This window comes from Prionailurus viverrinus, chromosome C1 (genome assembly GCF_022837055.1).
Source record: "Prionailurus viverrinus isolate Anna chromosome C1, UM_Priviv_1.0, whole genome shotgun sequence".
In the NCBI taxonomy this organism is placed as follows: Eukaryota; Metazoa; Chordata; class Mammalia; order Carnivora; family Felidae; genus Prionailurus; species Prionailurus viverrinus.
The window spans coordinates 185,556,841-185,583,001 of NC_062568.1; the positions used below are offsets into that span (position 1 = coordinate 185,556,841).

Genomic DNA, 26,161 nt, shown 5'->3' on the forward strand with positions numbered 1-26,161 from the left:
ATATAATCCACTATCCCAAGAGGCTAGAGGAAAAAAATCATGATTATGTCAATTGGACGTAGAAAAAAGCATTTGACAAAATTCAATACCCGTTCGTGATAAAACTATCAGTAAACCAGGAGTAGAGGGGGAACTGTCTCAATGAAGAGCTTCTACAAAAATCCTACAGCTAATGTACTTAATGGTGAAAGACTGAATACTTTCCTCCTAAAATAGGGAATGAGTCAAGGATGTCCACTATGACCACTCTTACAACTGGAAGTCCTACCTAGCACAGTAAGACAAGAAAAAGAAAGAAAAAAGCATACAAATTGGGAAGAGAAAAATAAAAGCCCTTATTTGCTGATGAAATGATTGTCTATGTAAAAAATCCTAAGGAATCTACAATAAAACCCTCCTAGAATTAATAGGGGAGTCTGGCAAGATTTCAGGTTACAAGATCAACACACAAAAGAAATTATGCATAATGCAGCAGAGAAAAAAGATGGGGGGAAAACACAGTGGGTTAACAAAAATAAAGGATTATTAGGTTTAATCCGAGTTCCAGAAGGAGAGGAAAATGAGGCAGAGGAATATCTGAAGAAAACGAGCTGAGAATTTCCCAGAACTAGTTGAAGATACCAATCCACACAGACTGTAGAAACCCAAAGACTCCCCCCACCCCCACCCCCCAAAAATCCCATTCAGGATAGTGAAATTGCAGAACCTTGAAAAATGGGGAGAGTGGAGGCTGGTGAAGTAAGCAAGGGCCAAAGGAAAACAAAGTTAACGATACTGGAATTAATGATAAAAACGAGTATTTGCATAATCGTTGTTACTTGCCAAGCCCCTACGTGAAGGGATTTACTTCTCCCGGCAAGGGTACTGGGTAGGTACTATTATTACCTCCATTTTACAGATGAGGGATTTTGACTAGCGAAATGTCGTTACTTGCCCCAAATGGCACAACTTATCAATGGTAGAGGCAGGATTCTGAACGAGGTAGTTCTGGCTTCGGCTTGTGATCTTAACCACTACACAAACTGGTCTCTCTAAAGGGCAACGGGAAGCCATTGAAAGATTTTAACCAGGGGAGTGACACCACACCTGCTTTCCAAACGCTGATCCCCTCGGCACCACTGTGGATAAAGATCAAAGAGAGCTAAGGGTGGAAACAGGAGGCTGTGGGGATAATGGGGCCAAACACAGGGCCTGGACGAGGGCGAGGTGGCAGACAAAGCAAGTGAGCTGCTGGCTCTTCCGGCGGCGAGTCCTCAGGACTCGGGGTTTTGCATGGGAGAGGACAGCGACGATGGTATTCACGTTTTCCACTTGGGCAGTTCGGCGGACAGTGAAAGTCATTCACTGAGGTGACTTGCCAGGAGTCTGGTTTTGGACAAAGTGAATTTGTGGTGTCTGTGACGCCCCGCCGGCCACCGAGGGGGTCAAGAGCGGCTAGGAGCCAGAGCAAGGCCCACCGCCGTCTCGTCCAGGCGGGGCGCGCGCGAACCCGAGGCCCCGGACGCGGCGCGCCGCGCGGCTCCGGAAACCGCGCGCGCAGGCGCAGTGCGGCGCGGGCGCCCCCTGGCGGGCGGCGGCGCGCAGGGACCGCCCCCCGCCTGGCGCCGCCGCCCGCCTCAGCCCAACATGGCGATGCACAACAAGGCGGCGCCGCCGCAGATCCCGGACACCCGGCGGGAGCTGGCGGAGCTCGTGAAGCGGAAGCAGGAGCTGGCGGTGAGAGAGCGACAGCGGGGGCGCCCGGTGGGGGCCTCGCGCCTGCCGCCGCCTCCAGGGCCCCGCCCGATCGCTCCAGGCCGTTACTCCCCGGGCGCAACGCGGCGCCCGGGAGCCCGGCGGCCTGAGGCCGGCTGCGCGTTCTGCGGCCCGCCGGTGCCTCGGCTTCTCTGCTGCGCGGCTCGAGAGTCGGGAGCTGGGGCCGGGGGGCGGGGCAAGGAGCAGAGAGGGGGAGGGGGCCGGGACAGGCGGGGGCGTGGAGGCGGGAAGGCACCTGAGGATGGGGGGCTTCAGTGTGGGAGCTCGAGAAAGGTGTCTGTGAGCTTTGGGGTTGGGAGCGGTTGTGTCCTTGGCCTTTGCGGGGTGGGTGAGGGCGGCAGGTCCGTGTTCTTTGAGGGGTGGGGTCGGGCGTGTCGGGGGGGCCGTAGGAGACCGGTTCGGGCTTGCCAGTGGCTTGGAGGGGGTGGCGTAGAGGCGAGTGTGGGAGGGGGACACGGTCATCCAGTCTGGCCTTTGGAGGGTGGAGGGGCGCATGTCCTTTTGAGGATTAGGAGATCCGTTGGATGGGGTTTTTGATGGGCATGGCTGTGATGTTTTGGGGGAACATCCAGAAGCTGACAGGCGAGGGGAAGGGATTCAGCCCAGGGAATTGAGAACTGTGATATGCACCCCGGGTCCTATCCACCCTTGGTGGCCACCCCCTCCGCCGTGTTTTGGCTTGGGCACCGGGGAGGGCCATCTCACCTGAAGCTGCCCTTCCAGGTTTCCATGGCAACTGACAGCCCAGGGCCGGCCTTCCTTCTGAGCCCGCGGGGAGGGGAGCGAGTTGGCGCTGGAAGGCTGCTCACCCTTTCCTCTCTTCAGTAGCAATACCTTTGCGCGTGGGGGTGGAGACTGCCCGCGTTCTGCCTGAGCGGGGGTTCTTGACAACTGGGTTTCCATGAACCCTCTGAAGAATCTGCAAAATTTTGTGCATTTTTCTGGAGACAGGCTGTATCCCTTCCCTTCTGGTCTCCAAGGGTTCCAACAAGACAGGTCTAGATTGTCTTAATCTAAAACAGCTTTCCTCTCCCCATGTCATGTCTTTCCACCAGGGCTTAGCATAATGGAGCTTGAGTGTCTAAGGCTAGTGTCAGAGAATTTGATTCTGTCGGAGTTAATGTTTGCATTTAAAAGGCATTATCCGTTTCCTTGTTTTTCCTCTCCCAGGAAACACTGGCAAACTTGGAAAGACAGATCTATGCTTTTGAAGGAAGCTACCTGGAAGACACTCAGATGTATGGCAATATTATTCGTGGCTGGGATCGGTACCTGACCAACCAAAAGTGAGTGTCAGAAGCCTGTGGTGTTTGTATGGTGCTCTAGTAATATTTGCGTTTTGGGCTATATGTGTTCTTGGTAGCAACTTTGCAGGGAGGCGGTAGCAAAGTGCTGGTGTGGAAGGCAGTCTGGGGTTGAACTTAGACTTTGGCTCGGTCACTTCCTCACTGAGTAATTGTAGACAAATCCTACGTCTGGGAAATAGGGAAAACCTGCTAAGATTTTTGAAAATTTTCAGATTTGAAATACTTCATTTTTTTTAATGTTTATTTTTTTTTTAACGTTTTTTAAATTTATTTTTGAGACAGAGAGAGACAGAGCATGAACGGGGGAGGGGCAGAGAGAGAGGGAGACACAGAATCGGAAACAGGCTCCAGGCTCTGAGCCATCAGCCCAGAGCCCGACGCGGGGCTCGAACTCACGGACCGCGAGATCGTGACCTGAACTGAAGTTGGACGCTCAACCGACTGAGCCACCCAGGCGCCCCTAATGTTTATTTTTGAGACAGAGAGACAGATCGTGAGTGGGAGAAGGGCAGAGAGAGAGGGAGACACAGAATCCGAGGCAGGCCCCAGGCCCTGAGCTGTTAGCACAGAGCCCGACACAGGGCTTGAACTCACAAACCATGAGATCGTGACCTGAGCCAAAGTCGGATGCTTAACTGACTGAGCCACCCGAGCGCCCTGATTTGAAATATTTCAAATTGAAATAGAACTGTGCACACTTGATATCCTCACCTTCATTCATCACTTGTTAACATGTTGCCACCTTTGCCTCTCTCTCTCTTTTTTTTCTGATGCTTGTAAACATACACAAACTTATATCTATATACTTAAAAGTTTTAAAAGTCTTGATATAATTACAGGCACATGGGAAGTTGCAGAAATATTAGAGAGGTCCGTGTACTCTTCACCCACTTTTCCCCAATGGTTGGGTTTTATGTAACTACAGCACAATAGCAAAACCAGGAAATGGACATTGGTACAATGTGTATGTGTAATTCCGTCACTGTGTGTAGATTCCTGTAACCACCACTGCAGTCGAGATACAGAAGTATTTCATCGCCGGGAAGCTCTCCCTCCTGCTACCCCTTTATAGTTCTATCTTCCCTTTCCCCCATACTTTTTGTTGTTGTTAGCCATTCAAGCGGATATCATGACACTGTACCCCTAATTATGTCAGCAATTACCTCCTAAGAATATTTTCTTTACCTAACCACAGTTAACCACACATAGAAAATTAGCATTACATTAATAGTATCATCCCCTACAGCCTTTATTCACATTCTCCTAATTGTTCCCAGCATGCTTGGCTGCCCTTGTTTTGATCCAGGCAGTTTTCGTGTATTGTATTTGGCTGTTATGTCTCTTTTAGTCTCTTGATAATAGGACAGTCTCCCACCCTTGTTAGTGGTGAAGTTGTTGATGACACTGTCTTGCAGACTGTCCCAGTTCCAGATTTTTCTTTTCGTGACCTCATGAGGGAGCCGTTAGATGTTTCTGGCGAAAATGATTTGTGTGCCTCGTGTGTCATTTACCTCTGTTATATTGGGAGGCACATGATGTCAGATTGCCCCATTATTGGTGCTGTTAAGTTTGAGCATCTGATTTCTCTGTTGTTAAAAATTCGTTTTTTCTTGGGGCGCCTGCATGGCTCACTCGGTTGAGCGTCCGACTTCGGCTCAGGTCATGATCTCACAGCTTGTGGGTTCGAGCCCCGCGTCGGGCTCTGTGCTGACAGCTCGGAGCCTGGAGCCTGCTTCCCATTCTGTGTCTCCCTCTCTCTCTGCCCCTAACCCCTTACATTCTGTCTCTGTCTCTCAACAATAAATAAACATTAAAAAAATGTTTTTTTAATTCATTTTTCTCTCTGTAATTCGTAAGTAGTTTGGAGGTTGTACTTGCACACGGTGTGAATATATTGCGATCCTCCACATTTTTATTCAGCAATGTTAGTATCTTTTGTTGATTTTTACTTGAATCACTTAACAGACTGCTGATTCTAATTTTATTCTTTGTGTACATGGCTTACTGGCATTTGGAAAGATGAATCTTGCCTTCTTATCTTCTCTCCCTTTCATTCTGTATTTCCAGACCTCTGTCTTTAGTATCACTACAGACCCATGGAATAAAAAAAAAAAAAAAAAAAAATCAGCGTATTGGAATCTAGTACTGTCACTTTTGCATTGTAGAGGCTTTTTTTTTAAAATATAAACTTATTGAAATATATACAGAGGATTGCACACATCATACATACACAGCTTAGTGACTTTTCACAAAGCAAACACACCCACCATTATCCTCTTTGATGCTTAGTTTGTCCCAAACGCGGCCAGCGGGAACCTCCTCATGCTGATGCCTTTGTCCTTTCGACATGACCCTATCAGTCCTTGAGCATTTTGGTTCTTTTCTGTCCCAGTGTGGTGTCTCAGACTCACCTTTTCCTTATCCCAGAACTGGTACCAGCCCTTTCTTTAAGGAACCCTGGTCTGTTCTTCAGTTTTTAAAAATTAAGCTTATCTGACAGAAACATTTCATATCACTCGTCTGGGCCGGTTGTTTTGAGTAAGTATTAAAGTAAATACATATTAAAATGAAAATGGTCATGAACCGCTGGAGCCTGTCCCGCGTTGGAAGCCATTGCTGTCCCTTCGGGCATTCAGGATAACGGACGTTTTGGTCCATCCACCTAGTGTGGAGGCGTTGCATCCAGAGGCTGTCTCTCTTCTGTCTAAGAGAGACAACGAGAGAGAGAGAGTTCTTACACCTTACATCCAGGGCCGTCCCCCGCTTGCTGCTTACGAAGCTTCTTGTGTGTTTTAGAAACTCCAATAGCAAAAACGATCGAAGGAACCGGAAGTTTAAGGAAGCTGAGCGGCTCTTCAGTAAATCCTCAGTGACTTCAGCAGCTGTAAGTGAGGTGGGGGGACTCTTTCTGTGGCCCATTGTTGAGGGAAACCTCAGTTAAATTCCTGTGAGTTTTCCCTTTCCCTGCTGTCCGAGTGCTCTCCTGAGGGCTCTGATAATTTTTCTAGTAACGGGTGGTTTCTTGTCTTTTAGGCAGTGAGCGCGTTGGCAGGAGTTCAGGATCAGCTCATTGAAAAGAGTAAGTTTATTTATTTATTTTCTTACTGTTTTACTACTTTATTTTTAAGCTACAGGAGCCCTTGTATTTAACTCGTATCCAACTGTAGGTCTCAAGACTACATCTCTCATACTTTTGCCTCTCCTTTCTAGAAGGTAAGCACCCTCTAGAGTCTCGTTAATCGTGTCCTTTTGTTTATTTGTTGGCTTGTTTGTTTTTTGAGGAAGAAACTATCATGTGCCTCCTGCCTCTTCTGTCATGCAGAGGGTGACTGCCCCTGCTCAAAGACACAAAGACAGGTCTTCCCCACTGCTAAGTGTTAGGGGAATTTTTTTTTTTTTTTTTTTTAACTTAGAAAGAAAACCTTTTCTCATGGAAAATTTTGGATATATCTGATAAATCTCCATGTTCGCAATTTAATAATTCTTAGGAAAATCTGGTCGTGGGAACAGAATGTACCTGAGTGTTCTTAAATATAAAACAGAGAGTAGGTAGTATTTACTTTGTGAAGAAATCGTATCATTCTCCAAACGTAAGCCATACAGTCTAATTCTCTGCTGATGTCAAGTGATAGGATATAGATCTATACATTCATCTTTCCGAGTCAGACTGGGTGCAGCTGTATTGAACACTCTTCCTGTGCACTGAATCACTCCAAAGCATAACCTGCTTTTTGTACTGTGGCTGTGTGCTTCTTTCAGATGATGTATCTTGTAGGATCTGGTTCTCGGGTCTGCACTGGGCCAGTGATTTGGAGGAGAAGGGATTTTGGTAGTTTGGGAATTAGAACTACACTGTGACTTTGATTATTACCTCTGGGTACAGATTTCTAAATATGTAGAAAATGCTAGAAAATGTCTGCGAGTTATTTCCACTCAGATTTTCAGGCTCAAAACATTTTATCTAAGATGGAACTGTTCTATTACCTTCAAAACTTGTCTGCCCAGTTTTTTTCTGTTATAGTACTTCCATTCCCCCTCATTCAAAACTCTGTAGGTATCTTTGACTCCTTTCTGCCAGCCTCAACAATTATAGCAAGTCCTTTTGATTTTTCTCTTGCTATGGCTCAAATACGTTAAATCCTATTTCTTTTCAGTTAATGCCACTTCTAGGACATAGAGCTAGTGTTATCTGCTCTCTGAAGTCACAAGACTGGTTAAGGAACAGCCTGGACCCCACCGCTGTGAGCGGAGATGGAATGATCACTGACTGCTCAGTTTTCACAAGAGCCTACAATCCTCCTCCTGGCTTAGTGCGTAGTTCAGCATCTGGCCCTGTACTTCACTAGCCACACAAGTACACACCTAAGTACTCGTGAAGGAATGACGCTCAATGCCACTGCTTGCGGAAGCTTGGCTGAGACCAGCACTTACGTATTAAAGATTTTCGGAAACACATGCAGGCCATCCATTCCCCTGAGATCTTCCCCCTGGAACTGGGCCACGCCCCTGGAATAGATCCTGTTGGTCTTCCTTGGTCTTCCCTCTAAAGCTGCATTTGATGAATTACATTTTGGTCCCGTTAAATGTGCCACTGCATTTATTGTAATAGGATGTTGCAGATGTTTATTACCATTACTAATTATTATGTCTCTTAGGACTAGTTGTTTTCCCCGAACAACTAGTTGGTTTTTACTGAAAATCTGATGATGGACTTGATTTGTGTAGGCACTAAAATGTTTTATTTTTTTATTTTTTTTAACGTTTATTTATTTTTCAGAGAGGGAGACAGAGTGTAAGCAGGGGGAGGGGCAGAGAGAGAGAGAGAGAGAGGGAGACACAGAATCGGAAGCAGGCTCCAGGCTCTGAGCTGTCAGCACAGAGCCCGACGCAGGGCTCGAACCCACAGACTGTGAGGTCATGACCTGAGCCAAAGTCAGACGCTTAACCGACTGAGCCACCCAGGCACCCCAGGTGCTAAAATGTTTAAAGCCAACTGTGTGGTTCTCCTCTAGAAAGCAAATCCAAACCTAGACCATGCATTCTGGGAATGAATCTTTACTACTGCATCCAGCTTACGGACGTCTTCTGTCCTTCTGTGTTTTACTTGTCTCATTTTAAATTTATTGTATGGATTTTATTATACGAATCTTGGTAAGCGGCTTTGGCTTCTTTTTGGAATAGGGAATTACATAAATACTGGAGTTCATCAATTCAAATGGTCAGAGCCCCTTTAAAGTAATTCTGCTGTGTTCCGTCTCACCACCTGTCATTACCGTTTCCTCCTGCTATTTATTTATTTTTTAAAATCTTTTTCACATTTATTTATTTTTGAGAGACAGAGTGAGACAAAGTGAGAGTGGGGGAGGGGCAGAGAGAGAGGGGGACACAGAATCTGAAGCAGGCTCCAGGCTCCGAGCTGTCAGCACAGGGCCCGACAGAATGTGGGCCCACAGAATGCGAGATCTCAAGAATGCTTGATTGTGACCTGAGCCACAGTCGGAGCTCAACCAACTGGGCCACCCAGGTGCCCCCCTGTTATTTCTTTAAAAAAAATTTTTTTTTCATGTTTATTTTTTTTAAGAGAGAGAGAGAGACCGAGAGACAGAGCTCAAGTGGGGGAGGGGCGGGGAGAGAGGGAGACACAGAATCCAAAGCAGGCTCCAGGCTCCGAGCTGTCAGCACAGAGCCTGACGCGGGGCTCGAACTCACGAACCATGAGATCATGACCTGAGCCAAAGTTGGACGCCTAACCGACTGAGCCACTGAGCACCCCTACTCCTGCTATTTCTTAAGAGTCTATTTCCATCTTGATTTTCTACAGTCAAATACAATGTGTCTATGAATTTCTTTTTAATTATCTGGCTTGGGTTTCGTTGAACTTCTTGTAGCTGTAGCTTGGTATTTTTCATCAGTTCTGGAAAATTCCCAGTATTCTTCAGATGATGCATTTGCTGCATGCTGTCTCCCCTCTCCTCTCCCACTCTACTTAACTGTATGTTAAACTTTCTCATTTTATCCTACATGGTCTTTTATTAGCTCCTCCGTGTCTTCTGTCTTTGTCTCTGGGCCGCCTGCCAGTTTACTAATTCTCCTTTCAGTTGAGTCTGACTTGCTTTAAACCTTTCCTTGATTTTTTTTTTTTTAATTTTTTTTTTTTCAACGTTTATTTATTTTTGGGACAGAGAGAGACACAGCATGAACGGGGGAGGGGCAGAGAGAGAGGGAGACACAGAATCGGAAACAGGCTCCAGGCTCTGAGCCTGACGCGGGGCTCGAACTCACAGACCGCGAGATCGTGACCTGGCTGAAGTCGGACGCTTAACCGACTGCGCCACCCAGGCGCCCCTGATTTTTTTTTTTTTTTAATGTTTATTTATTTTTGAGACAATGCAAGAGACAGAGTGCAAGCCGCAAGGGGCAGACAGAGGGAGACACAGAATCTGAAGCGGGCTCCAGGCTCCGAGCTGTCAGCCCAGAGCCTGACGCGGGGCTCGAACCCATGATCCGTGAGATCATGACCTGAGCCGAAGTCGGATGCTTAACTGACTGAGCCACTCAGGGGCCCCAACCTTTCCTTGATTTTTAAATTTTTTATTACATTTTTAATTTCCAAAATTCCACCTAATTATTTCTAAAATCTGCCATGTAATTTTTCAGTAGCTTTCCCTGCAATTATTTTTAAACTTGTCTTTTGTTTCTTTAAGCAGAGTAAGTAAGCCTGCTTGTTGTACAAGATTCTGTTTTTAATTCTGTACATTCTGTGTTTAATGTGTAATTCTGTGGGGGCGCCTGGGTGGCTCAGTCCGTTGAACATTTGTTTGACTCTTGATTTTGGCTCAGGTCATGATCCCAGGGTCGTGGGATCGAGCCCCACATTGGGCTTTGCACTGAGTGTGGAGCATGCATAAGATTCTCTGTGTCTCCCCCTTCCGCCCCTGCCCCACTTGTGCGCGTGCATATTCTCTCTCAAAAATAAAACAATAATAACAATTTCAATCTGTGAAGTCTTTTTTAAAAATTTATTTTAATGTTTATTTATTTTTGAGAGAGAGAGAGAGACAGTGCAAGCAGGGGAGGGGCAGAGAGAGAGGGAGACACAGAATCTGAAGCAGGCTCCCGGCTCTCAGCTGTCAGCACAGAGCCCAATGCAGGGCTCGAACTCATGGTCCGTGAGATCATGACCTGAGCCAAAGTCGGACTTTTAACCAGCTGAGTCACCCAGCCTCCCCAACCTGTGAAGTCTTTAAAGACCTGTTTCTGTTGTAGTTTGCTTCCAAAGTCTAATTTCCCTGTGTGCTTATCTTTGACGGTGTACCGCTCACTGTAACTTAAACTATTTGTTGAGTAATTTGAGAGTGAGGATGAAGTTGTTATCTTCCAAAGATTTTATGTTTTCTTCTGATGGGTGGCTGGATCACTTTAAACCAAGTTGAAGGTCCCTGAAAGAGCCAGGTGATTCAAACCAAGCTTTCATTCCACGAGGGGAATGGTGTCCTTTGCCTTTTGCACTTCTTCCTTTGCATAGAAGCTCTCCAGTGTCTCCAGATTTCTGTATAACAGATCTTGTGGAATGACTCCTGTGTTCTTGTTTTTTGATGGTGATGAACTGAACATTTTTTCTGTCTTAGATTTTGAATTGCACATTCTTAGATCTCAAGGGTTTTGGAGTTTGGTACTTTTGGCATTTTGTTTCCACACCATTCTGAAAATTTTCTTTTAAAATGCATTACTTTTGGGCTTCCTGGGTGACTCGGTTGGTTAAGCATCTGACTCGTGATTTCTGCTTAGGTCACGATCTCACAGTTTGTGAGATCAATCCCCACACTGGGCTCTGCGCTGGCATCAAGGAGCCTGCTTGGGAATTTCTCTTTCTGCCCCTCCCCCTCTTGTGTTCTCTCTCTCTCTCTCTCTCTCTCTCTCTCTCTCTCAAAATAAATAAACGTTTTTAAAAAAAAATGCATTCCTTGGGGCGCCTGGGTGGCTCAGTCAGTTAAGCGTCCGACTTCGGCTCTGGTCACGATCTCGCGATATGTGAGTTCCAGCCCCGCGTCGGGCTCTGTGCTGACTGCTCAGAGCCTGGAGCCTGTTTCACATTCTGTGTCTCCCTCTCTCTCTGCCCCTCCCCCGTTCATGCTCTGTCTCTCTCTGTCTCAAAAATAAATAAATGTTAAAAAAAAAAAAATTTAAAAAAAAATGCATTCCTGTGGGGCGCCTGGGTGGCTCAGTTGTTTAAGCATCCGACTTCAGTTCAGGTCATGATCTTGTGGTTTGTGAGTTCTAATCCCATGTCAGGCTCTGTGCTGACAGCTCAGAGCCTGGAGCCTGCTTCAGGTTCTGTGTCTTCTGCTTTCTCTGCCCCTACCTCACTTGCACTCTCTCTCAAAAAAAAAAAATAAAGAAAGAAACATGAAAAAAAAATAATAAAAAAATGCATTACTTTCTGCTTCCTTTGGCCTACCTACCCAAACTAGGATGATAGAGTGGATTAGCATGGTTCCCAAGGGGAATTTTAGGCAAATTAGCGAGGCGTTGTGTGTTTTTGTAAAAAAGAATAAAGTAAAAGACAAGCAGGCAGATTTTATCCAGTTTCCTTTAAAGGATCAGCATAGTTGATACTGTTTTATCAGACTCTTCTGAAGCTTTCATCAAACCACATCTCCCCTGAGTGTTCTCATCATTCCAGTGGATAAGTAAAGGGCCGCATGAAGCATTATTTTGGGTATCTTTCTTGCCTCCTTTAAAGTTTTTGTGCTGAAAAGAAGTTAGTGCCTAGCACTATTCAGTAGGTGGTGGTGGTGTTGTTTTAATAAGTAAAGTGTCTCATTTGTAGGCTTATTACACTTAATCAAAATCTGGCATTCTTTTTTTTTCTTTTCTTTTCTTTTTTTTGAGAGAGAGTGAGCAGGGGCAGAGAGAGAGAGAGAGAGAGAGAGAGAGAGAGAGAGAGAGAGAGAGAATCTCAAGCAGGGCTCCACACTTAGCACGGAGCCTGAGGTGGGCCTTGATCCCACAACCCTGGGCTCATGACCTGAGCTGAAATCAAGAGTCATCTAGATGCTCAATCGACTGAGCCTCCCAGGCACCCCCAAATCTGGCATTCTTTAAAAACGAGTTGCCTTCTTCTGTGTCGGGGAGAAGCAAACAGGTGTCTTTTCTTGGTGACAGCACCACAGGGTTGCCTGACTGCTGCTGTACTTCGGGGTGCTCTAACCCAGCCCTTTTGGCCTCACTTTCCCCTGCTTCCGGGAGCCCAAAAAAGACCATGATTCTTACTCTGTGGTTGCACTTTGTGTTTTAGCGGTGTTTAATCTAGTCTCCCTGGCTACAGTCCCTATTATAAACCATTTGTAGCCTGATAATCCTAAAACATGGGTTTATACAGAGAACTTAGTAAACATTCACTGTTCAGTGTCACTTCTCTGTTTAGAAATGGCTCGATGACTTCTCCTTATGTCCTGGTAACAACTATTTTATGGCAAATTGTCTACTGTGTTAGAATTTGACTTGCATATTTATGGATCTCAAGGATATTGAGATTGGAACACTTATTGTGTTCCAGACACTATGCAAACCCTTGCATTATCTCATTTATTCTTTAAAGCTACTTCTTGGGGATAAGTACAGATTGTAGACTCCTTGAAAGTAGGGAACATTGCTGGAGCTCCAGTGTCTAGTCCAATGCCTTGTCCATAAGAGATACTCAGTACAGAGAAGTGTCCTATTTTACAGATGGAGGAACAGGGTCTGAAAGATTCAGCAACAAGTCACATATCTTAACCATCACCTCATACTGTCTCCCTAGATCAGATCCCTAAATCTGACACTCATGGCTCTTTTTTTTTTCTTTTTTTAAGTTTATTTATTTTGAGAGAGAGAGAGAGGCAGAGACAGAACCCCAAGCAGGCTCTGTGCTGTCAGTGCAGAGCCCAGTGTGGGGCTTGAACTCATGAACCATGAGATCATACATAACGTGAGCCAGAACTGAGAGTTGGGTACTTAACTGACTGAGCCACCCATGCGCCCCCAGTCACGGCTCTTAACCTGTCTTTCCATTTCTCCTCTCAATCCTCAAGGCGTCTGCTCAAGAGATACTTGATTCATTTGTCCAAAATGTACCTTATGTTTCCTCACCTCTGCACTTTTGCTTGTGCTATTTTTTGTACCTATTTTGGCTTCTCATTTTCCAAGGCCCAGTTTAAATTCCACCCCCTCAGCGAAGCTTTCCCTGAACAATCCGCTCTTTCTTCTCTGGCTCCCATGATACTTAATATCCAGATCAGTCCTTTGGGACATCTGTTACTCCCTGGGATGTTACCTCTTCAGAGAGGTAACACAGGTGGATTCTCCATTCATAGGGCTTTGATTTGATTTTCACTCTTTTGTATGTGTTTCCACACAGGTACTTATAGAATATGACCAACTGATCCATTTACCCAGTACTCCCGTAGCAACTGGTCCAAAATGAGTAAACAGTTGTTTTGCCCGTTAATCTCTCTTTTAGACAGAGCTTCACTTCTTTTTTTTGGTTTTTTTAAGTTTATTTTATTATTTATTTTGAGAGTGAAAGAGTGAGTTCAGGGGAGAGGCAGAGAGAGAGAGGAGAGAGAGACTCCCAAGCAGACTCTGCACTCACAGTGCAAAGCCCAGTGTGGGGCTCGAACCTACGAACCGTGAGATCATGACCTCAGCCATAAATAAGAGTCCGACGCTTAACGGACTGAGCCACCCAGGCGCCCCTATTAATGTCTTTTAATAGAATTGCAGCATTGGCCAGATTTGCTCTAACTTGCCATTCTTTCTTGTCTCCCGCTTTTTGAGATAATCTTTCTCTCCCTGTGCCCAGCCCCTACTCAGTTAGTCCTGTGCTCCTTCTGTCATCCAGCCGTGAGCCAAAGCTTTTATGACCTCATGGCCCAGCAACCCATTCCTGCCCTGGCCAGCGCCTTCGCCATTTGCAGTTTGAGAGATGGCCTTTTTTACCTAAATAAAAATAGAACTGGCTCTGGGAGAAGAAGGCTGTCCTCATCATCCTTCTCCATTTTAAACTCATCTTTGTAGATTTCATTAGATTTTTTTTTTTAATTAGAAAAGTAATATATTCAGATTGTACTAAGTCAAACTGCTTAGAGGTGAATATGAAACAGGTTAATTACCTCATGCTCTACTTCACCCCCAACTTTCTGAGGTAATCAACGTTAACAGCTTAACACTATTCCTAACACATCTGGGACACACACACACACACACACACACACACACACACACACACACAGATGCAGACTCACAGGGTTGGGGATTTTTTTTTTTAACTTGGAATTTTAACTATGTACATAAAGAGGATTTTTTTTTTTTTAAAGAAAAAAATTGGCTCTCCCAGTGCATATTACCTGCTTTTTCCCTTAGCACATGCACTCCTGCAGGTTGAGTGTGCATCGAGCGAAACGGTAGAGTCGTGATGAAGAGCGTGGGCTTTGGAGCCAAACTGTCTTTGAGTGTGAATTCCGAATCTTCACCTTACGAGCTGTGTGACCTTGGTCAGGTTTCTTAACCTCTAGCCTCAATTCCCGTCTCTGTCAAATGGTCATCTTGGTTGTAGAGGTTTCTGTGAAGGTTGTAGATGTGATATATTTGAAGTGTGGAGGGAGTGCCTGGGTGGCTTGGTTAAGCGTCCCAATTCTCGATGTCGGCTCAGGTCATGATCTCACAGTCTGTGAGATGGAGCCCCATGTCGGACTCTGTGCTGACTCTTGTGGAGCCTGCTTGGGATTCTCTCTCTCCTCTCTCTGCCCCTCCCCACCCCCTGCTTGCTGTCTCTCTCAAAAATAAATAAATAAAGATTTAAAAAAATTTTTTTAAGTGTATAGAACAGTGCCTGGCTTCTAGTAGGGACTGTGTTAGCTATTGTTATAATCTCACCATTCTTTTTATTTATTATTATTATTATTATTATTATTATTACTTTAATGTTTATTTATTTTGAAGGAGAGAGAGAGCATGAGCAGGGGAAGGGCAGAGAGAGAGGGAGACAGAGAATCTGAAGACAGAGAATCTAGACTGTCAGCACAGAGCCCAACGCGGGGCTCGAACTCACGAACCATGAGATCATGACCTGAGCTGAAACCAAGAGTCCGATACTTAGTTGACTGAGCCACCCAGGCAACCCTCACATTCTTTTTAAAAGCTGAAAAATACTGGGTACCTCCTCTGTGGGTGAGAATTCACATTGTCTCCATTTTCCCCCCGCTAAACAAGGTTGCAGTAAACTTCCTTGTCCGCTTGCTTTTTTGTAATGGACTTTATTTCTACAGGATAGTGCCCCAAAAGTGGCACTACTGTGTCAAAGGGTGATTTTCATGACATAGCACAGTTACTTTCTGTGGTGTGATGGGAAATATATATTTGGTGTTTGTCCCCTGTTCTGGCACACAGCTCCTAAAACCCTTGGAATCTCCAGAGCGATAAGAATGACTAGCAGGTGGGGTGTCTGGGTGGCTCAATAGGTTGAACATCCGACTTCTAATTTTGGCTCAGGTCGTGATCTCTCAGTTCATGGGATTGAACCCCGAGTTGGGCTCTGTGCTGACAGCAGAGTCAGCTGGGGATTCTCTGTCTCCTTCGCCTTCTGTTCCTCTCCCACTTGCACATGTGTGCATGCATTCTCTCTCTCTCTCTCTCTCTCTGAAATAAATTTTTAAAAAAAGAATGACTAGCATGCATAAGAAATGTTTTTTAATGTTTATTTATTTATTTATTTTTGAGAGAGAGAGAGAGAGAGAGAGAGAGAGACAGAGCAGGGGAGGGGCAGGGAGAGAAACAGAGGCTCTGAAGTGGGCCCTGCACTGTTAGTGGAGAGCCTGATGTGGGGCTTGAACTCACAAAACTGTGAGATCGTGACCTGAGTTGAAGTTGGACACTTAACCGACGGAGCCACCCAGGTGCCCCCAAGAGAAATTTCTGCATGGCAATGAAGATGACTGATGGCTGGGGGCCCCTAGAGAGCTCCAGGATGGGGGCCTAGAACTTTAAGCTCTACCCCCAAATCTCTGAGAGAGGGGAAAGGAGAGGGGCTAGAGACTGAGTGAGTCACCAGTGGCCAATGACTTAATTAATCATGACTGTGTAATGAAATCTCCGTTAAACCCCTAAACGGTGGAGCTTTTCTTGGTGAATGGCAGGGTGGTAGGCCCAGAGAAGGCGTGGGTACCTTGCCCCGTGCGTCTCTTCCATTTCACTGCTCCAGAGCTGTACCCCGTATAATAGACAACGTTAACAGTAAGTAAATCACGTTCCTGAGTTTGTGTGGCTATTGTAGCAAATTATGGAAGCTGAGGGAAGGGGTTTAGGGTACCCCTGATTTATAGCCAGTTGGTCAGAAGTATGGGAGGCCTGGGAGTTGGGACTGGTGTTTGAAGTGGGGCACTCTTATGGGATTGAGCCCTTAAGCTGTGGGTCTGCCCTAACTCTGGTAGTTAGTGTCAGAATGGAATCCAGTTGTTGGTGTCTGGAGAATCAGGGAATGGGATTTTGGTTTTGGAAAACACCCTAGACTTTCCAAAAAGAGTGTCACCATTTACATTCCTAAAGGCATAGCTTGGGAAGGCCTGTTGTAGATATTATTGGGTAAACTACATGGAAAAGTGAGTACTTTATTTTTATTTATTTATTTTTTTAAATTTACATCCAAGTTAGTTAGCATATAGTGCAACAATGATTTCAGGAGTAGATTCCTTAATGCCTCTTACTCATTTAGCCCATCCCCCCTCCCACAACCCCTCCAGTAACCTCTGTTTGTTCTCCATATTTAAGAGTCTCTTCTGTTTTGCCCCCTCCCTGTTTTTATATTATTTTTGCTTCCCTTCCCTTCTGTTCATCTGTTCTGTGTCTTAAAGTCCTCATGAGTGAAGTCATGATATTTGTCTTTCTCTGACTAATTTCGCTTAGCATAATACCCTTTAGTTCCATCCACGTAGTTGCAAATGACAAGATTTCATTCTTTTTCATTGCCGAGTAATATTCCATCATATATGTGTGTATATATATGTATGTATGTGTATATATATGTATATATATATATATGTATGTATATATATGTGTATATATATATATATGTATACGTATATACACACCACATCTTCTTTATCTTCTTTATCCATTCATCCGTTGGTGGATATTTGGGCTCTTTGCATACTTTGGCTATTGTTGATAGTGCTGCTAGAAACATGGGGGTACATGTGTCCCTTTGAAACAGCACACCTGTATCCCGTGGGTAAATGCCTAGTAGTGCAATTGCTGCGTCATAGGGTAGTTCTATTTTTAATTTTTTGAGGAACCTCCATACTGTTTCCAGAGTGGCTGTACCAGCTTGCATTCCCACCAACACTGCAAAAGAGATCCTCTTTCTCCGCATCCTTGCCCACATCTGTTGTTGCCCGAGTTGTTAACGTTAGCCATTCTGACAGGTGTGAGGTGGTATCTCATTGTGGTTTTGGTTTGTATTTCCCTGATGATGAGTGATGTTGAGCATCTTTTCATGTGTCAGTTGGCCATCTGGATGTCTTGAAAGTGAGTACTTTTCAACTCTTTATCAAAGTGAATTTTTGAATCTAGACCGATAAAGACCGTAAAATGACAAACCCCTGTGTATCTAGCACATGGCCCCCAAATCATCAGAACACGGTCAGCGCCGTGTTCACACCCCCCATACTCTCACTTCCACCCCCTGTGTTATATTGAAAATCCTAAACATCATACTATTTTTCTTGTCTACATGTTTCATAGAGTTTTTTTTTTTAATTGTTGTAAGAACACTAAAAATGGGTTCCACAGATTTTTTTTTATTTTATTTTATTTTTTTTTAAGTAGGCTCAACGCCTAACTTGGGACTTGAACTCCAGACCTGAGAGTAAGAGTCACATGCTCTACCAGCTGAGCCACACAGATTTTTAAGTGCCCAATACAGTATTGTTAACTACCGGTACAGTGTTGTACGGCAGATCTCTTAGAGATTCTTCGTGTTGTCTGTCTGAAACTTTCCGCTCGCCATTTCTCCTTCCCCCTGGAGGCTGCCAGCATCTTGCTCTCTGCTTCTGTGAGTCTATTTTAGACCCCTCACCGGAATCGAATCATGCGGTGTTTGCCCTCCTGGGACTGGTTTACTTCATTTAGCACGACGTCCTCCTAATTCATCAGCCTTGCAGCATATGTCAGGGTTTCCTTCTTTGTCTTAAGGCCAAATAATATATTCCCCTATAGGTATATACCACATTTTCTTTATGCGTTCATCTGTTGATGGACCTGAAGGTTGTTTCCACACCTTGGGTAATGTGAATGAATGCTGCAATCGACTTGGGAGTGCAGGTGTCTCTTCAAAATCCTGATTTCAGTTCTTTTGGTTAAGTGCCCAGAGGTAGGATTGCTGGATGATATGGTAGTTCTCTGTAAACGATAGGCTCTTAACACTATAACCACACCAAGGAAAACAAACAAGCAAACCCACAACAGAACGTGTATTAGTATTATGTTTCTTTTTAATGCTGAATAATATTGCATTGTGTGGCTGTACCACATTTTATTTATGCGTTCATCAGTTAATGGTCGCTTGGCTACTGTTGAGTAACACTGCCGTGAATATCCATGACAAGGTTTGTGTGAGCCTGTTTTCGTTCACACGGGACTTGTGGGACTGCCAAACTTTCCAATGTGGCCGCACCATTTTCTCTTCCCATCAGCAGTGTATGAGGGTTCCAGTTTCTCCACATCCTCACCAACACTCGTTATTGTTTATCTTCCTAGTATCTCTGTGGTTTTCATTTACGCTTTCCTAATGGCTCATGACGTTGAGCATCTTTCCACGTGTTATTGACCACTGTGTATCTTCTTCTGAGAAATGTGTGCAGATCCTTTGCCGATTTTTTAATTTGGCTTTTTCTCTTTTCATTAGTGGGTTCTAAGAGTTCTTATATATATTCTGGATATGAGGCCTCATCAGATTTGGTATACGTGCTTGGCTGAAGAGCCAACGGGGCGAAGCTACCAACTGCGGGATGGTGACTGAATGCCTCTAAATCCAGTGCGGAGAGCCTCTTGTCCTGGGAAACAGGGTGCAGCCAGAAAGGGGCTGCTCCCTCGCCCATCACACGATATATGTTCATGGAGAGCCTAGAGCTAAGCCATTTGTAGACAGCCCATTTGTGGGTTGGGGTTTTGTTCCCGGCAGAGCACCTCCCTCGCTGCAATCTACTGAAAGTCAGCCCTCGGCATAAGGGTTTGTAAACAGAAGTAGAAACAAACAAAAAAAAAGGTCTTATCACATATATGAATCGCAAATATTTCTCTCGTTCTGTGAATTGTTTTTTTTTTTTTTTTACTTTCTTCGAATATTGCTTGCAGCTCAAGAGTTTTATATAATAAAACAATATAGTTCAATTTACATTTTTTTTCCTTGTTATGCTTCCTTTTGCGGTCCTATCTGAGAAACCATTTGCCTAATCAAATGAGTTCTGAGAGTTTTAGTTTTTAGCCCTTACTTACATTTAGGCCTGTGATACATTTTGAGTTAATTTTCGTGTTTGGTGTGAGACAGGGCTCCAACTTCATTCTTTCCTTCGTGGACATCCACTTGTCCCAGCATTATTTATCAGAAAGACGACGCTTTCTTCATTGAATTGTCTTGTCGCCCATGAAAATCATTGGACTGTAAATGTAAAAATGTTTGTAACTGGACTTTGAATTCTTTTGATCTGTAGGTCTCTTCTTATGCCAGTGCCCCCACAGTCGTGGTTCCTGCAGTTTGAAGTTTGTTTGCTAATTTTTACATGCAATGGGTTTCCCTGAACCTTAGAAGCACAGTTCACCAGCACGCTTTCTCTGGCTTCCTGGTTGGAGGGCTCCCTCTTCTGTTGCTCTCATGAAGTGTTCAGAAGTAGGGTTTCATGATTTCTGAGATCTGGTTCCATTTCTCCCTTCCACTCTTTTGGGACCATCCCTTTCTTTTCTTCTTATACCCATGGCCTACTCAATTTGAAATCCTTCCCAACAGTTTATAATACAAAGGTATAAAAAGAAAAAAATTGGGGTCTGGCTCTGCTGTCCACAAGACCCCTCTTGACAGTTTTTACAAACGGATAGTGTACAAAAAATTTAAAAAAATTTAGGGGCGCCTGAGTGGCTCAGTTGGTTGAGCGTCTGACTTCAGCTCAGGTCATGATCTCACGGTTTGTGGGTTCAAGCCCCACATCGGGCTCTGTGCTGACAGCTCAGAGTCTGGAGTCTGCTTTGGATTCTGTGTCTCCCCCTCTCTATGCCCCTTCCCACTTGCGCTCTGTCTGTGTCTCTCTCTCTCTCTCAAAAATAAATAAACATTAAAAAAAATAATAAAAAAATTTAAAACAAGAAAACGTGTACGTACTTAGGGTCCTTCAATAGTTGAGTAAAGTGAAAGTATTCTTCCGTCCTCATCTATTAAGGTCTCAAGAAATTCCTTTCAGGAAAAACCTAGGTATACATTTGCCAGAGTATATACAATTATTCTTAAAAGTATTTATTTATGAGGCACCCGGGGTGGCTCAGTTGGGTAGATGTCCGACTCTTGATTTTGACTCAGATCTTGATCTCACAGTTTGTCAGTTCGAGCCCTATATTGGGCTCTGTGCTGACAGCATGGAGCCTGCTTGGGATTTCTCTCTCCCTCCCTCTCTGTCGCATGTGTGTGTGCGCGCGCGGTCTCTCTAAATAAATAAATAAATAAATAAATAAATAAATGTTTTAAAGAGCATTTGTTTATGCAGAGTGTTTTTTAATTTTTTATTTAATATATAAAGGATGTTTTAAAATTGGGAATATGTGTCAGCTGAAGAATATTACCACTTTATTTATTTATTTATTTATTTACTTATTTATTTATTTATTAAGTTATTTATTTTGAGAGAGAGACGTAGCTGGGGAGGGAGAGGGAGGGAGGGAGAAAGAATCCTCAGCAGGCTCCGCACTGTCAGCGTGGAGCCTGATACCAGAACCTGATGAGATCATGACCTGAGCTGAAACCAAGAGTCAGAGGCCTAACCGGCTGAGCCGCCCAGGCATCCCAAGCCCCCTTTCTTGATAGACAGGATTTCTGTACAGTTTGGGGAAGGAACCCAGGCTTCTTGTATAATTATTAATCCCATTCGTGGATTCTGTGTTTAAATAACTCCTGGTTGTATGGTCCCATCTCCCAGCAGTGCTTAGAAAGGCTGCTTTTGGTTACGGTGTCTCAGAGGACTTCTAGTTCAGGAACACTGGTAACTCTGATGCCTTGAGGGTACATACCTTCTCTGTCTGCAAGTATTTTCCTGTCAGGTAAAATGCCTGGTCCTTGAGGATAGGAAATAGTCTCTTTTTCTGTGTATTAGTGCTCCGAGACATGTCTCCTGGCTGCCGGACAGACTGCCTGAGGAATGCTGACCTTGCTTCTGGGACCTGTGTTTATTCCCTCCAGGGGAGCCGGGAAGCGGGACGGAAAGTGATACTTCTCCAGACTTCCACAATCAGGAAAATGAGCCCAGCCAGGAGGACCCTGAGGATCTGGATGGATCTGTGCAGGGAGTGAAGCCTCAGAAGGCTGCTTCTTCTACTTCCTCAGGGAGTCATCACAGCAGCCATAAAAAACGAAAGAATAAAAACCGGCACAGGTCAGTGGCAGGGGCCTCCCCTCCCCGCCCGCCCCTGCCCCCCTGCCCCCCCTGCCCACCCCCCCAACCCCTCCAGCCTCCGTGACCATTGCTGTTAAGGGTCTGTACCAGAGTGAGAATTCTTTGGGATTGGTGCCCTCTTTGTGTTGCAGATGGGGAGAGATTGCTTTGATCCAAATGAAATAGAAGTTTTCTCCAGTGGAGGAATTGGTGGGCATTTAGGGTAACCATGAAGGAAGACATCCTTCCCACTGTTCTAGTGTAGAAGAATGGCATTCTATGAAAACTTTGTTTAATGCGGTGAATTTGGAATCCTTTTAGAAGGGCAAAAGGGGAAGTAGAAATGGAATGTGTGTAATAGTCTTTGGAAAATGCCACGAGTACATGTTGGGAAGCTGGAAAAGTGGAGAAAGTCTTCTGCTCTTAATCCTGGTCCCTGCCTACAGTTACTCGCTTGTGGATGGAGAGAGCTGATCTGACATGCCTTTTTTCTCTTTAAATACAAGTTTTTTGATTCCTTGTGATTTGTTATGTATCTCTCTAATATGCTGATTTCAGATATCAGAGAGGAGTAGTATAAAGTCTGTAAGATATGAGAGTGCCTTTCTAGATAATGTGTGTCCACTGTGTATGTGGGGTGGGGGTTGTCTTTTGGTTTCTTTTGTTTTTACAGTGTGTAATGAGATAGGTATGACATCAGTGGACAGAGAGGTCAGGTGTCATCCAGAGTAGATTTTAGCATTCACTCTGCCTGGGACTATTAACTCAGATAATTGGAAATTAAACAGCTGTACTCAGAGAGGGTAATGGCATAGTTTCTAGAAGAATCTTGCCCTGACCTCAAACCTTCTTCTGGGAGGCATGAAAACCAGGTATCCACAGGCTGGCTTTTGTCCTGCTCCTCTTGGGAGCCTGCATATGTGTGTGTGTGTGTGTGTATAGATAGATAGATAGATAGATAGATAGATAGATAGATAGATGTGTGTGTGTGTGTGTGTGTGTGTGTGTGTGTGTGTGTGTGTATAATGTTTTTATTTATTTTTGAGAGACAGAGACAGAGTACGAGTAGGGGAAGAGCAGAGAGAGAGGAAGACACAGAATCTGAAGCAGCTCCAGGCTCTGAGCTGTCAGCACAGAGCCTGACTCAGGGCTGGAACTCATGGGATCATGACCTGAAGGGAAGTAGACCGCTTAACTGGCTGAACCACCCAGGCGCCCCAGGAGGCTGCACATTGAGAGGAAAGGGGAAGGGCAAGGAGGGCGGAGCTCCCTGTGCTCCAGTGTGCTTCTGGGCTGGCTTGTTCCACAGACGTGTAGGATGTTCCTTCACACGCACCCAAGGCATTCACGTTGTTAGCTTCGTGGTTATGGCACATGGGGATAATGTAGAATGAACTTAAACTGGTTTAAGCCTCCTAGGCATCAATAGATTCTCTAATTCTTTTAAAAATTTTTCTTGTCAATGGTGGTGGTGGTTTTTAGACTGCAGAAATAGTATTTCCTCCAAATGGTGACTCAAGACTGCTGCTCAGCACTTTCCTGCAAACCAAAAATCACTATGCCAATCTCGTAACTGCAGTAACAAATAGCAAAAATTGCTTATCTTTTTTTGTGTGCAGGTTATAGGCTATATAATCACTGTGGTAGGACTAATGCTAACTGATCACAAACAGTAGCAGGGAACCATAATCTTTTTTTTCTTTTTTTTAAGAGAGCACGTGAGTGGAGGAGGGGTGGAACAAGGGGCAGGGGGAGAGAGAGTGAGAATCTTAAGCAGGCTCCACGCTCAGTGCAGAGCCTGATGCGGGGTGTGATCCCATGTCCCTGGGATCATGACCTGAGCAGAAATCAAGAGTCAGGCACTCAACCGACTGAGCCACCCGGGCCGCCCCCCACCTCCCGAACCATACTCAAAATATTTTTTTTTAATTGTCAAGATAATTGTCATTATTATAGCAACAATTGTGTTGCTTTTATTAAATTTACTCCAGTGTCATTTTAAAGTAATTACTCTTTTCCTATTTCACAGTGTCCTGAGTAGGGGGAACATTCCTTGAAAGTTTCTGGATGTTTCTTCCATTTGTGGTACAGTAGATAGCTACTGTTTATTATAGGTAATCCTTCCCTTTGAAAAAAAATTTTTTTTTAATGTTTTATTTATTTTTGAGACAGAGAGAGACAGAGCATGAGCAGGGGAGGGGCAGAGAGAGAGGGAGACACAGAATCCGAAGCAGGCTCCAGGCTCCGAGCCAACAGCCCAGAGCCTAACGCGGGGCTTGAACTCACGAACCGTGAGATCATGACCTGAGCCGAAGTCGGATGCTTAACCGACTGGTGCCCCAATCCTTCCCTTTTTTTAATGCCATGATCAGCTGACCGATAAAAGGGAATTAAGCATGAACTTAACTTTCCTCCTGCAGGCTTCTAGTACTAGTAGATTTCCATAGAAACAGCATTTCTTCCTGCCATTTTTATAAATACTAGGATTTATAAAGATCTTCGATGTTAGTTATTGCTTTCACAAATGACATTTTCTGTCTGGAAAGCTGGAGCCTTTTGTCACCCGCCTGGTGTGGTATCTGGCCGGCCTCCTCCCTTTGGCTGTAGGCGCTTACCTTCCCCAAGGGAGCAGAGTGGAGCTGATTTGCCTTCTTTCTGTGTAAACAGGTTCAGTGCACTGCAGTGGCATCTCAGTGGCCAGTTAAAGTTCTCAGATTTCTGCCATTTTTGGTCAGGAAGTGTCCAGACCCCTTGCCCCCTGACTGATGTCTCTCCTAGTGGGCATGGGGCTGGGGCTGGAGTGCTTTTTGTTTGTACACATTTGAACGTTTGCACCCCGAACGGTACTTGTATCTCCCCCGCAATGTGCCACCCCCCCCCCCCCACCTATTTAGATGAAGTCAGTTGTAAATTATTTCAGCAAATGCCTGAGTACCCACTGTGGCCAGGCCCTATTTAGTGCTGAGTAAAGCAAAGTGGAAATGAATATGGAATATTTGAGCAAAAAGGAATAACTTTTGGATTTGTCTTCCTTAGGAATATGAACATTTATCAAATAATGTTTAGCATTCACAGATGATCACCCTGTTCTGAATTCTTATATTTTACAGGGTATCTGAACAATAAGTCCCAGCGGCTGTAAGGAAGAAAGCTGCAATAATAACTTACAGCTGTTCTTACAGGTCTTTACTAATATACAAAACCCTAGAATTCTTCCAGGTAGTTTGCGAAGTTTTCATTAGGTGGGTACAGTCTACTTTAATTTGCGAACAAAATTGAGTTAGGCCGAGAGTTAGGTTGTTGATAGTTCCCGGTTGGTACACCGTGTACCCTTTCCCAGATGCCGTAAGTGACACGGTTGCATAAGGGATACCGAAGTTATGCTTTCTTCCAGCTTCACTCTTGCAAACATGGGCTAGGAGGAAAATACAGCATTTTGCATATTGTTCCAGCACCTACCTACGGTGTAAAAGGTGTTACAACAGCCAAGGAGCCGGTGTCATGCTCAGGGTTCATGTTTGCCTTGGAGGTCTGCCCGGACCGTGGTCTGTTAGCAGCGATGGCCTACACAGCCTCCTCCCCTTCACCGTTCCCTTGCAGATCCCCAAGGCTTGGGGGCTTGGGGAGATCGGCTCTCCTTTGTTTTAGTAGGGGGGGCCGTCGGTTTGGGTGTTCAAAGTCCTGGCCCTGACAGGAACAGTTAGCTGTCATCGCCAGTTCAGGGGCAAAGTGACTTGTCTCTGCAGTTTCTGGAGCAGGCCTAGCACTGAGGTGATTCGTTTGACCCTGGGCCTCTAGGATGAATGCTGTAGAAAGAGGAGCGTGTTCCCCAGACATGCCTCCAACATAGAACTTGAGTTCAAAGTTGCAAAATGCTTTCTTTTTAAAAATGTATGATGTTTTTATCTCTTATGTTGGTCAAAGTATATTGTGCTGAATTGTTAGTACTGTCTTCGAAGCACCTTTTTCATGGTATGACTAAACCCTTCTTTCTCTATTTCTTCTAATGCCCTATTTATATTCTTCATGACAGTTAAATATTTTACAAGTTCTAACTCTGAGTCTGGCAGCTAATAGAGGGCCTGCAGTTACCTCGTTTCCTAATGAAATAACTTTTCCTTTCATAGTCTGCTCTGATACAAAATCCGGGAGGGAAGGGACTCTCCCAACCACAAAATCTTGGGTGCTTTGATGTTTGAAACTTTATCGCTTAAGATTCTGAAAGCTGATTTTGTTTCTACAAATCTTGCTAGGGTGGCTAATCGACTAATTTATTCAATTAGTATATTAATTTCTATTGCTTTCTTCCTTTCAAATGCTGCCCCTCAGCCCGTCTGGCATGTTTGATTATGACTTTGAGTAAGTTTGATTTGAATTAGTATTTGTGCTGTGTTGTTTAGTGTGTAGAGACCGATATGCCTTTTTGAGACC

General features: G+C 44.6%; 1 protein-coding gene across 3 annotated transcripts in view; it reads left to right on the forward strand.

The window, feature by feature from the left end:
* Positions 1 to 1,572: 1,572 nt before the first annotated feature.
* MEAF6 (MYST/Esa1 associated factor 6) overlaps positions 1,573 to 26,161 on the forward strand; it is a 34,210-nt gene continuing 9,621 nt past the window's right edge. For all 3 annotated transcript variants that reach the window (XR_007154973.1, XM_047872145.1, XM_047872144.1), the window contains exons 1-5: positions 1,573 to 1,716; positions 2,926 to 3,041; positions 5,859 to 5,946; positions 6,096 to 6,141; positions 21,538 to 21,730. Coding sequence is in view for 2 of the 3 variants with exons in the window: in XM_047872145.1 (XP_047728101.1) it covers positions 1,627 to 1,716; positions 2,926 to 3,041; positions 5,859 to 5,946; positions 6,096 to 6,141; positions 21,538 to 21,730 (533 nt within the window). In the remaining variant the exon portion in view is untranslated. The remainder of the gene's footprint in view (positions 1,717 to 2,925; positions 3,042 to 5,858; positions 5,947 to 6,095; positions 6,142 to 21,537; positions 21,731 to 26,161) is intronic.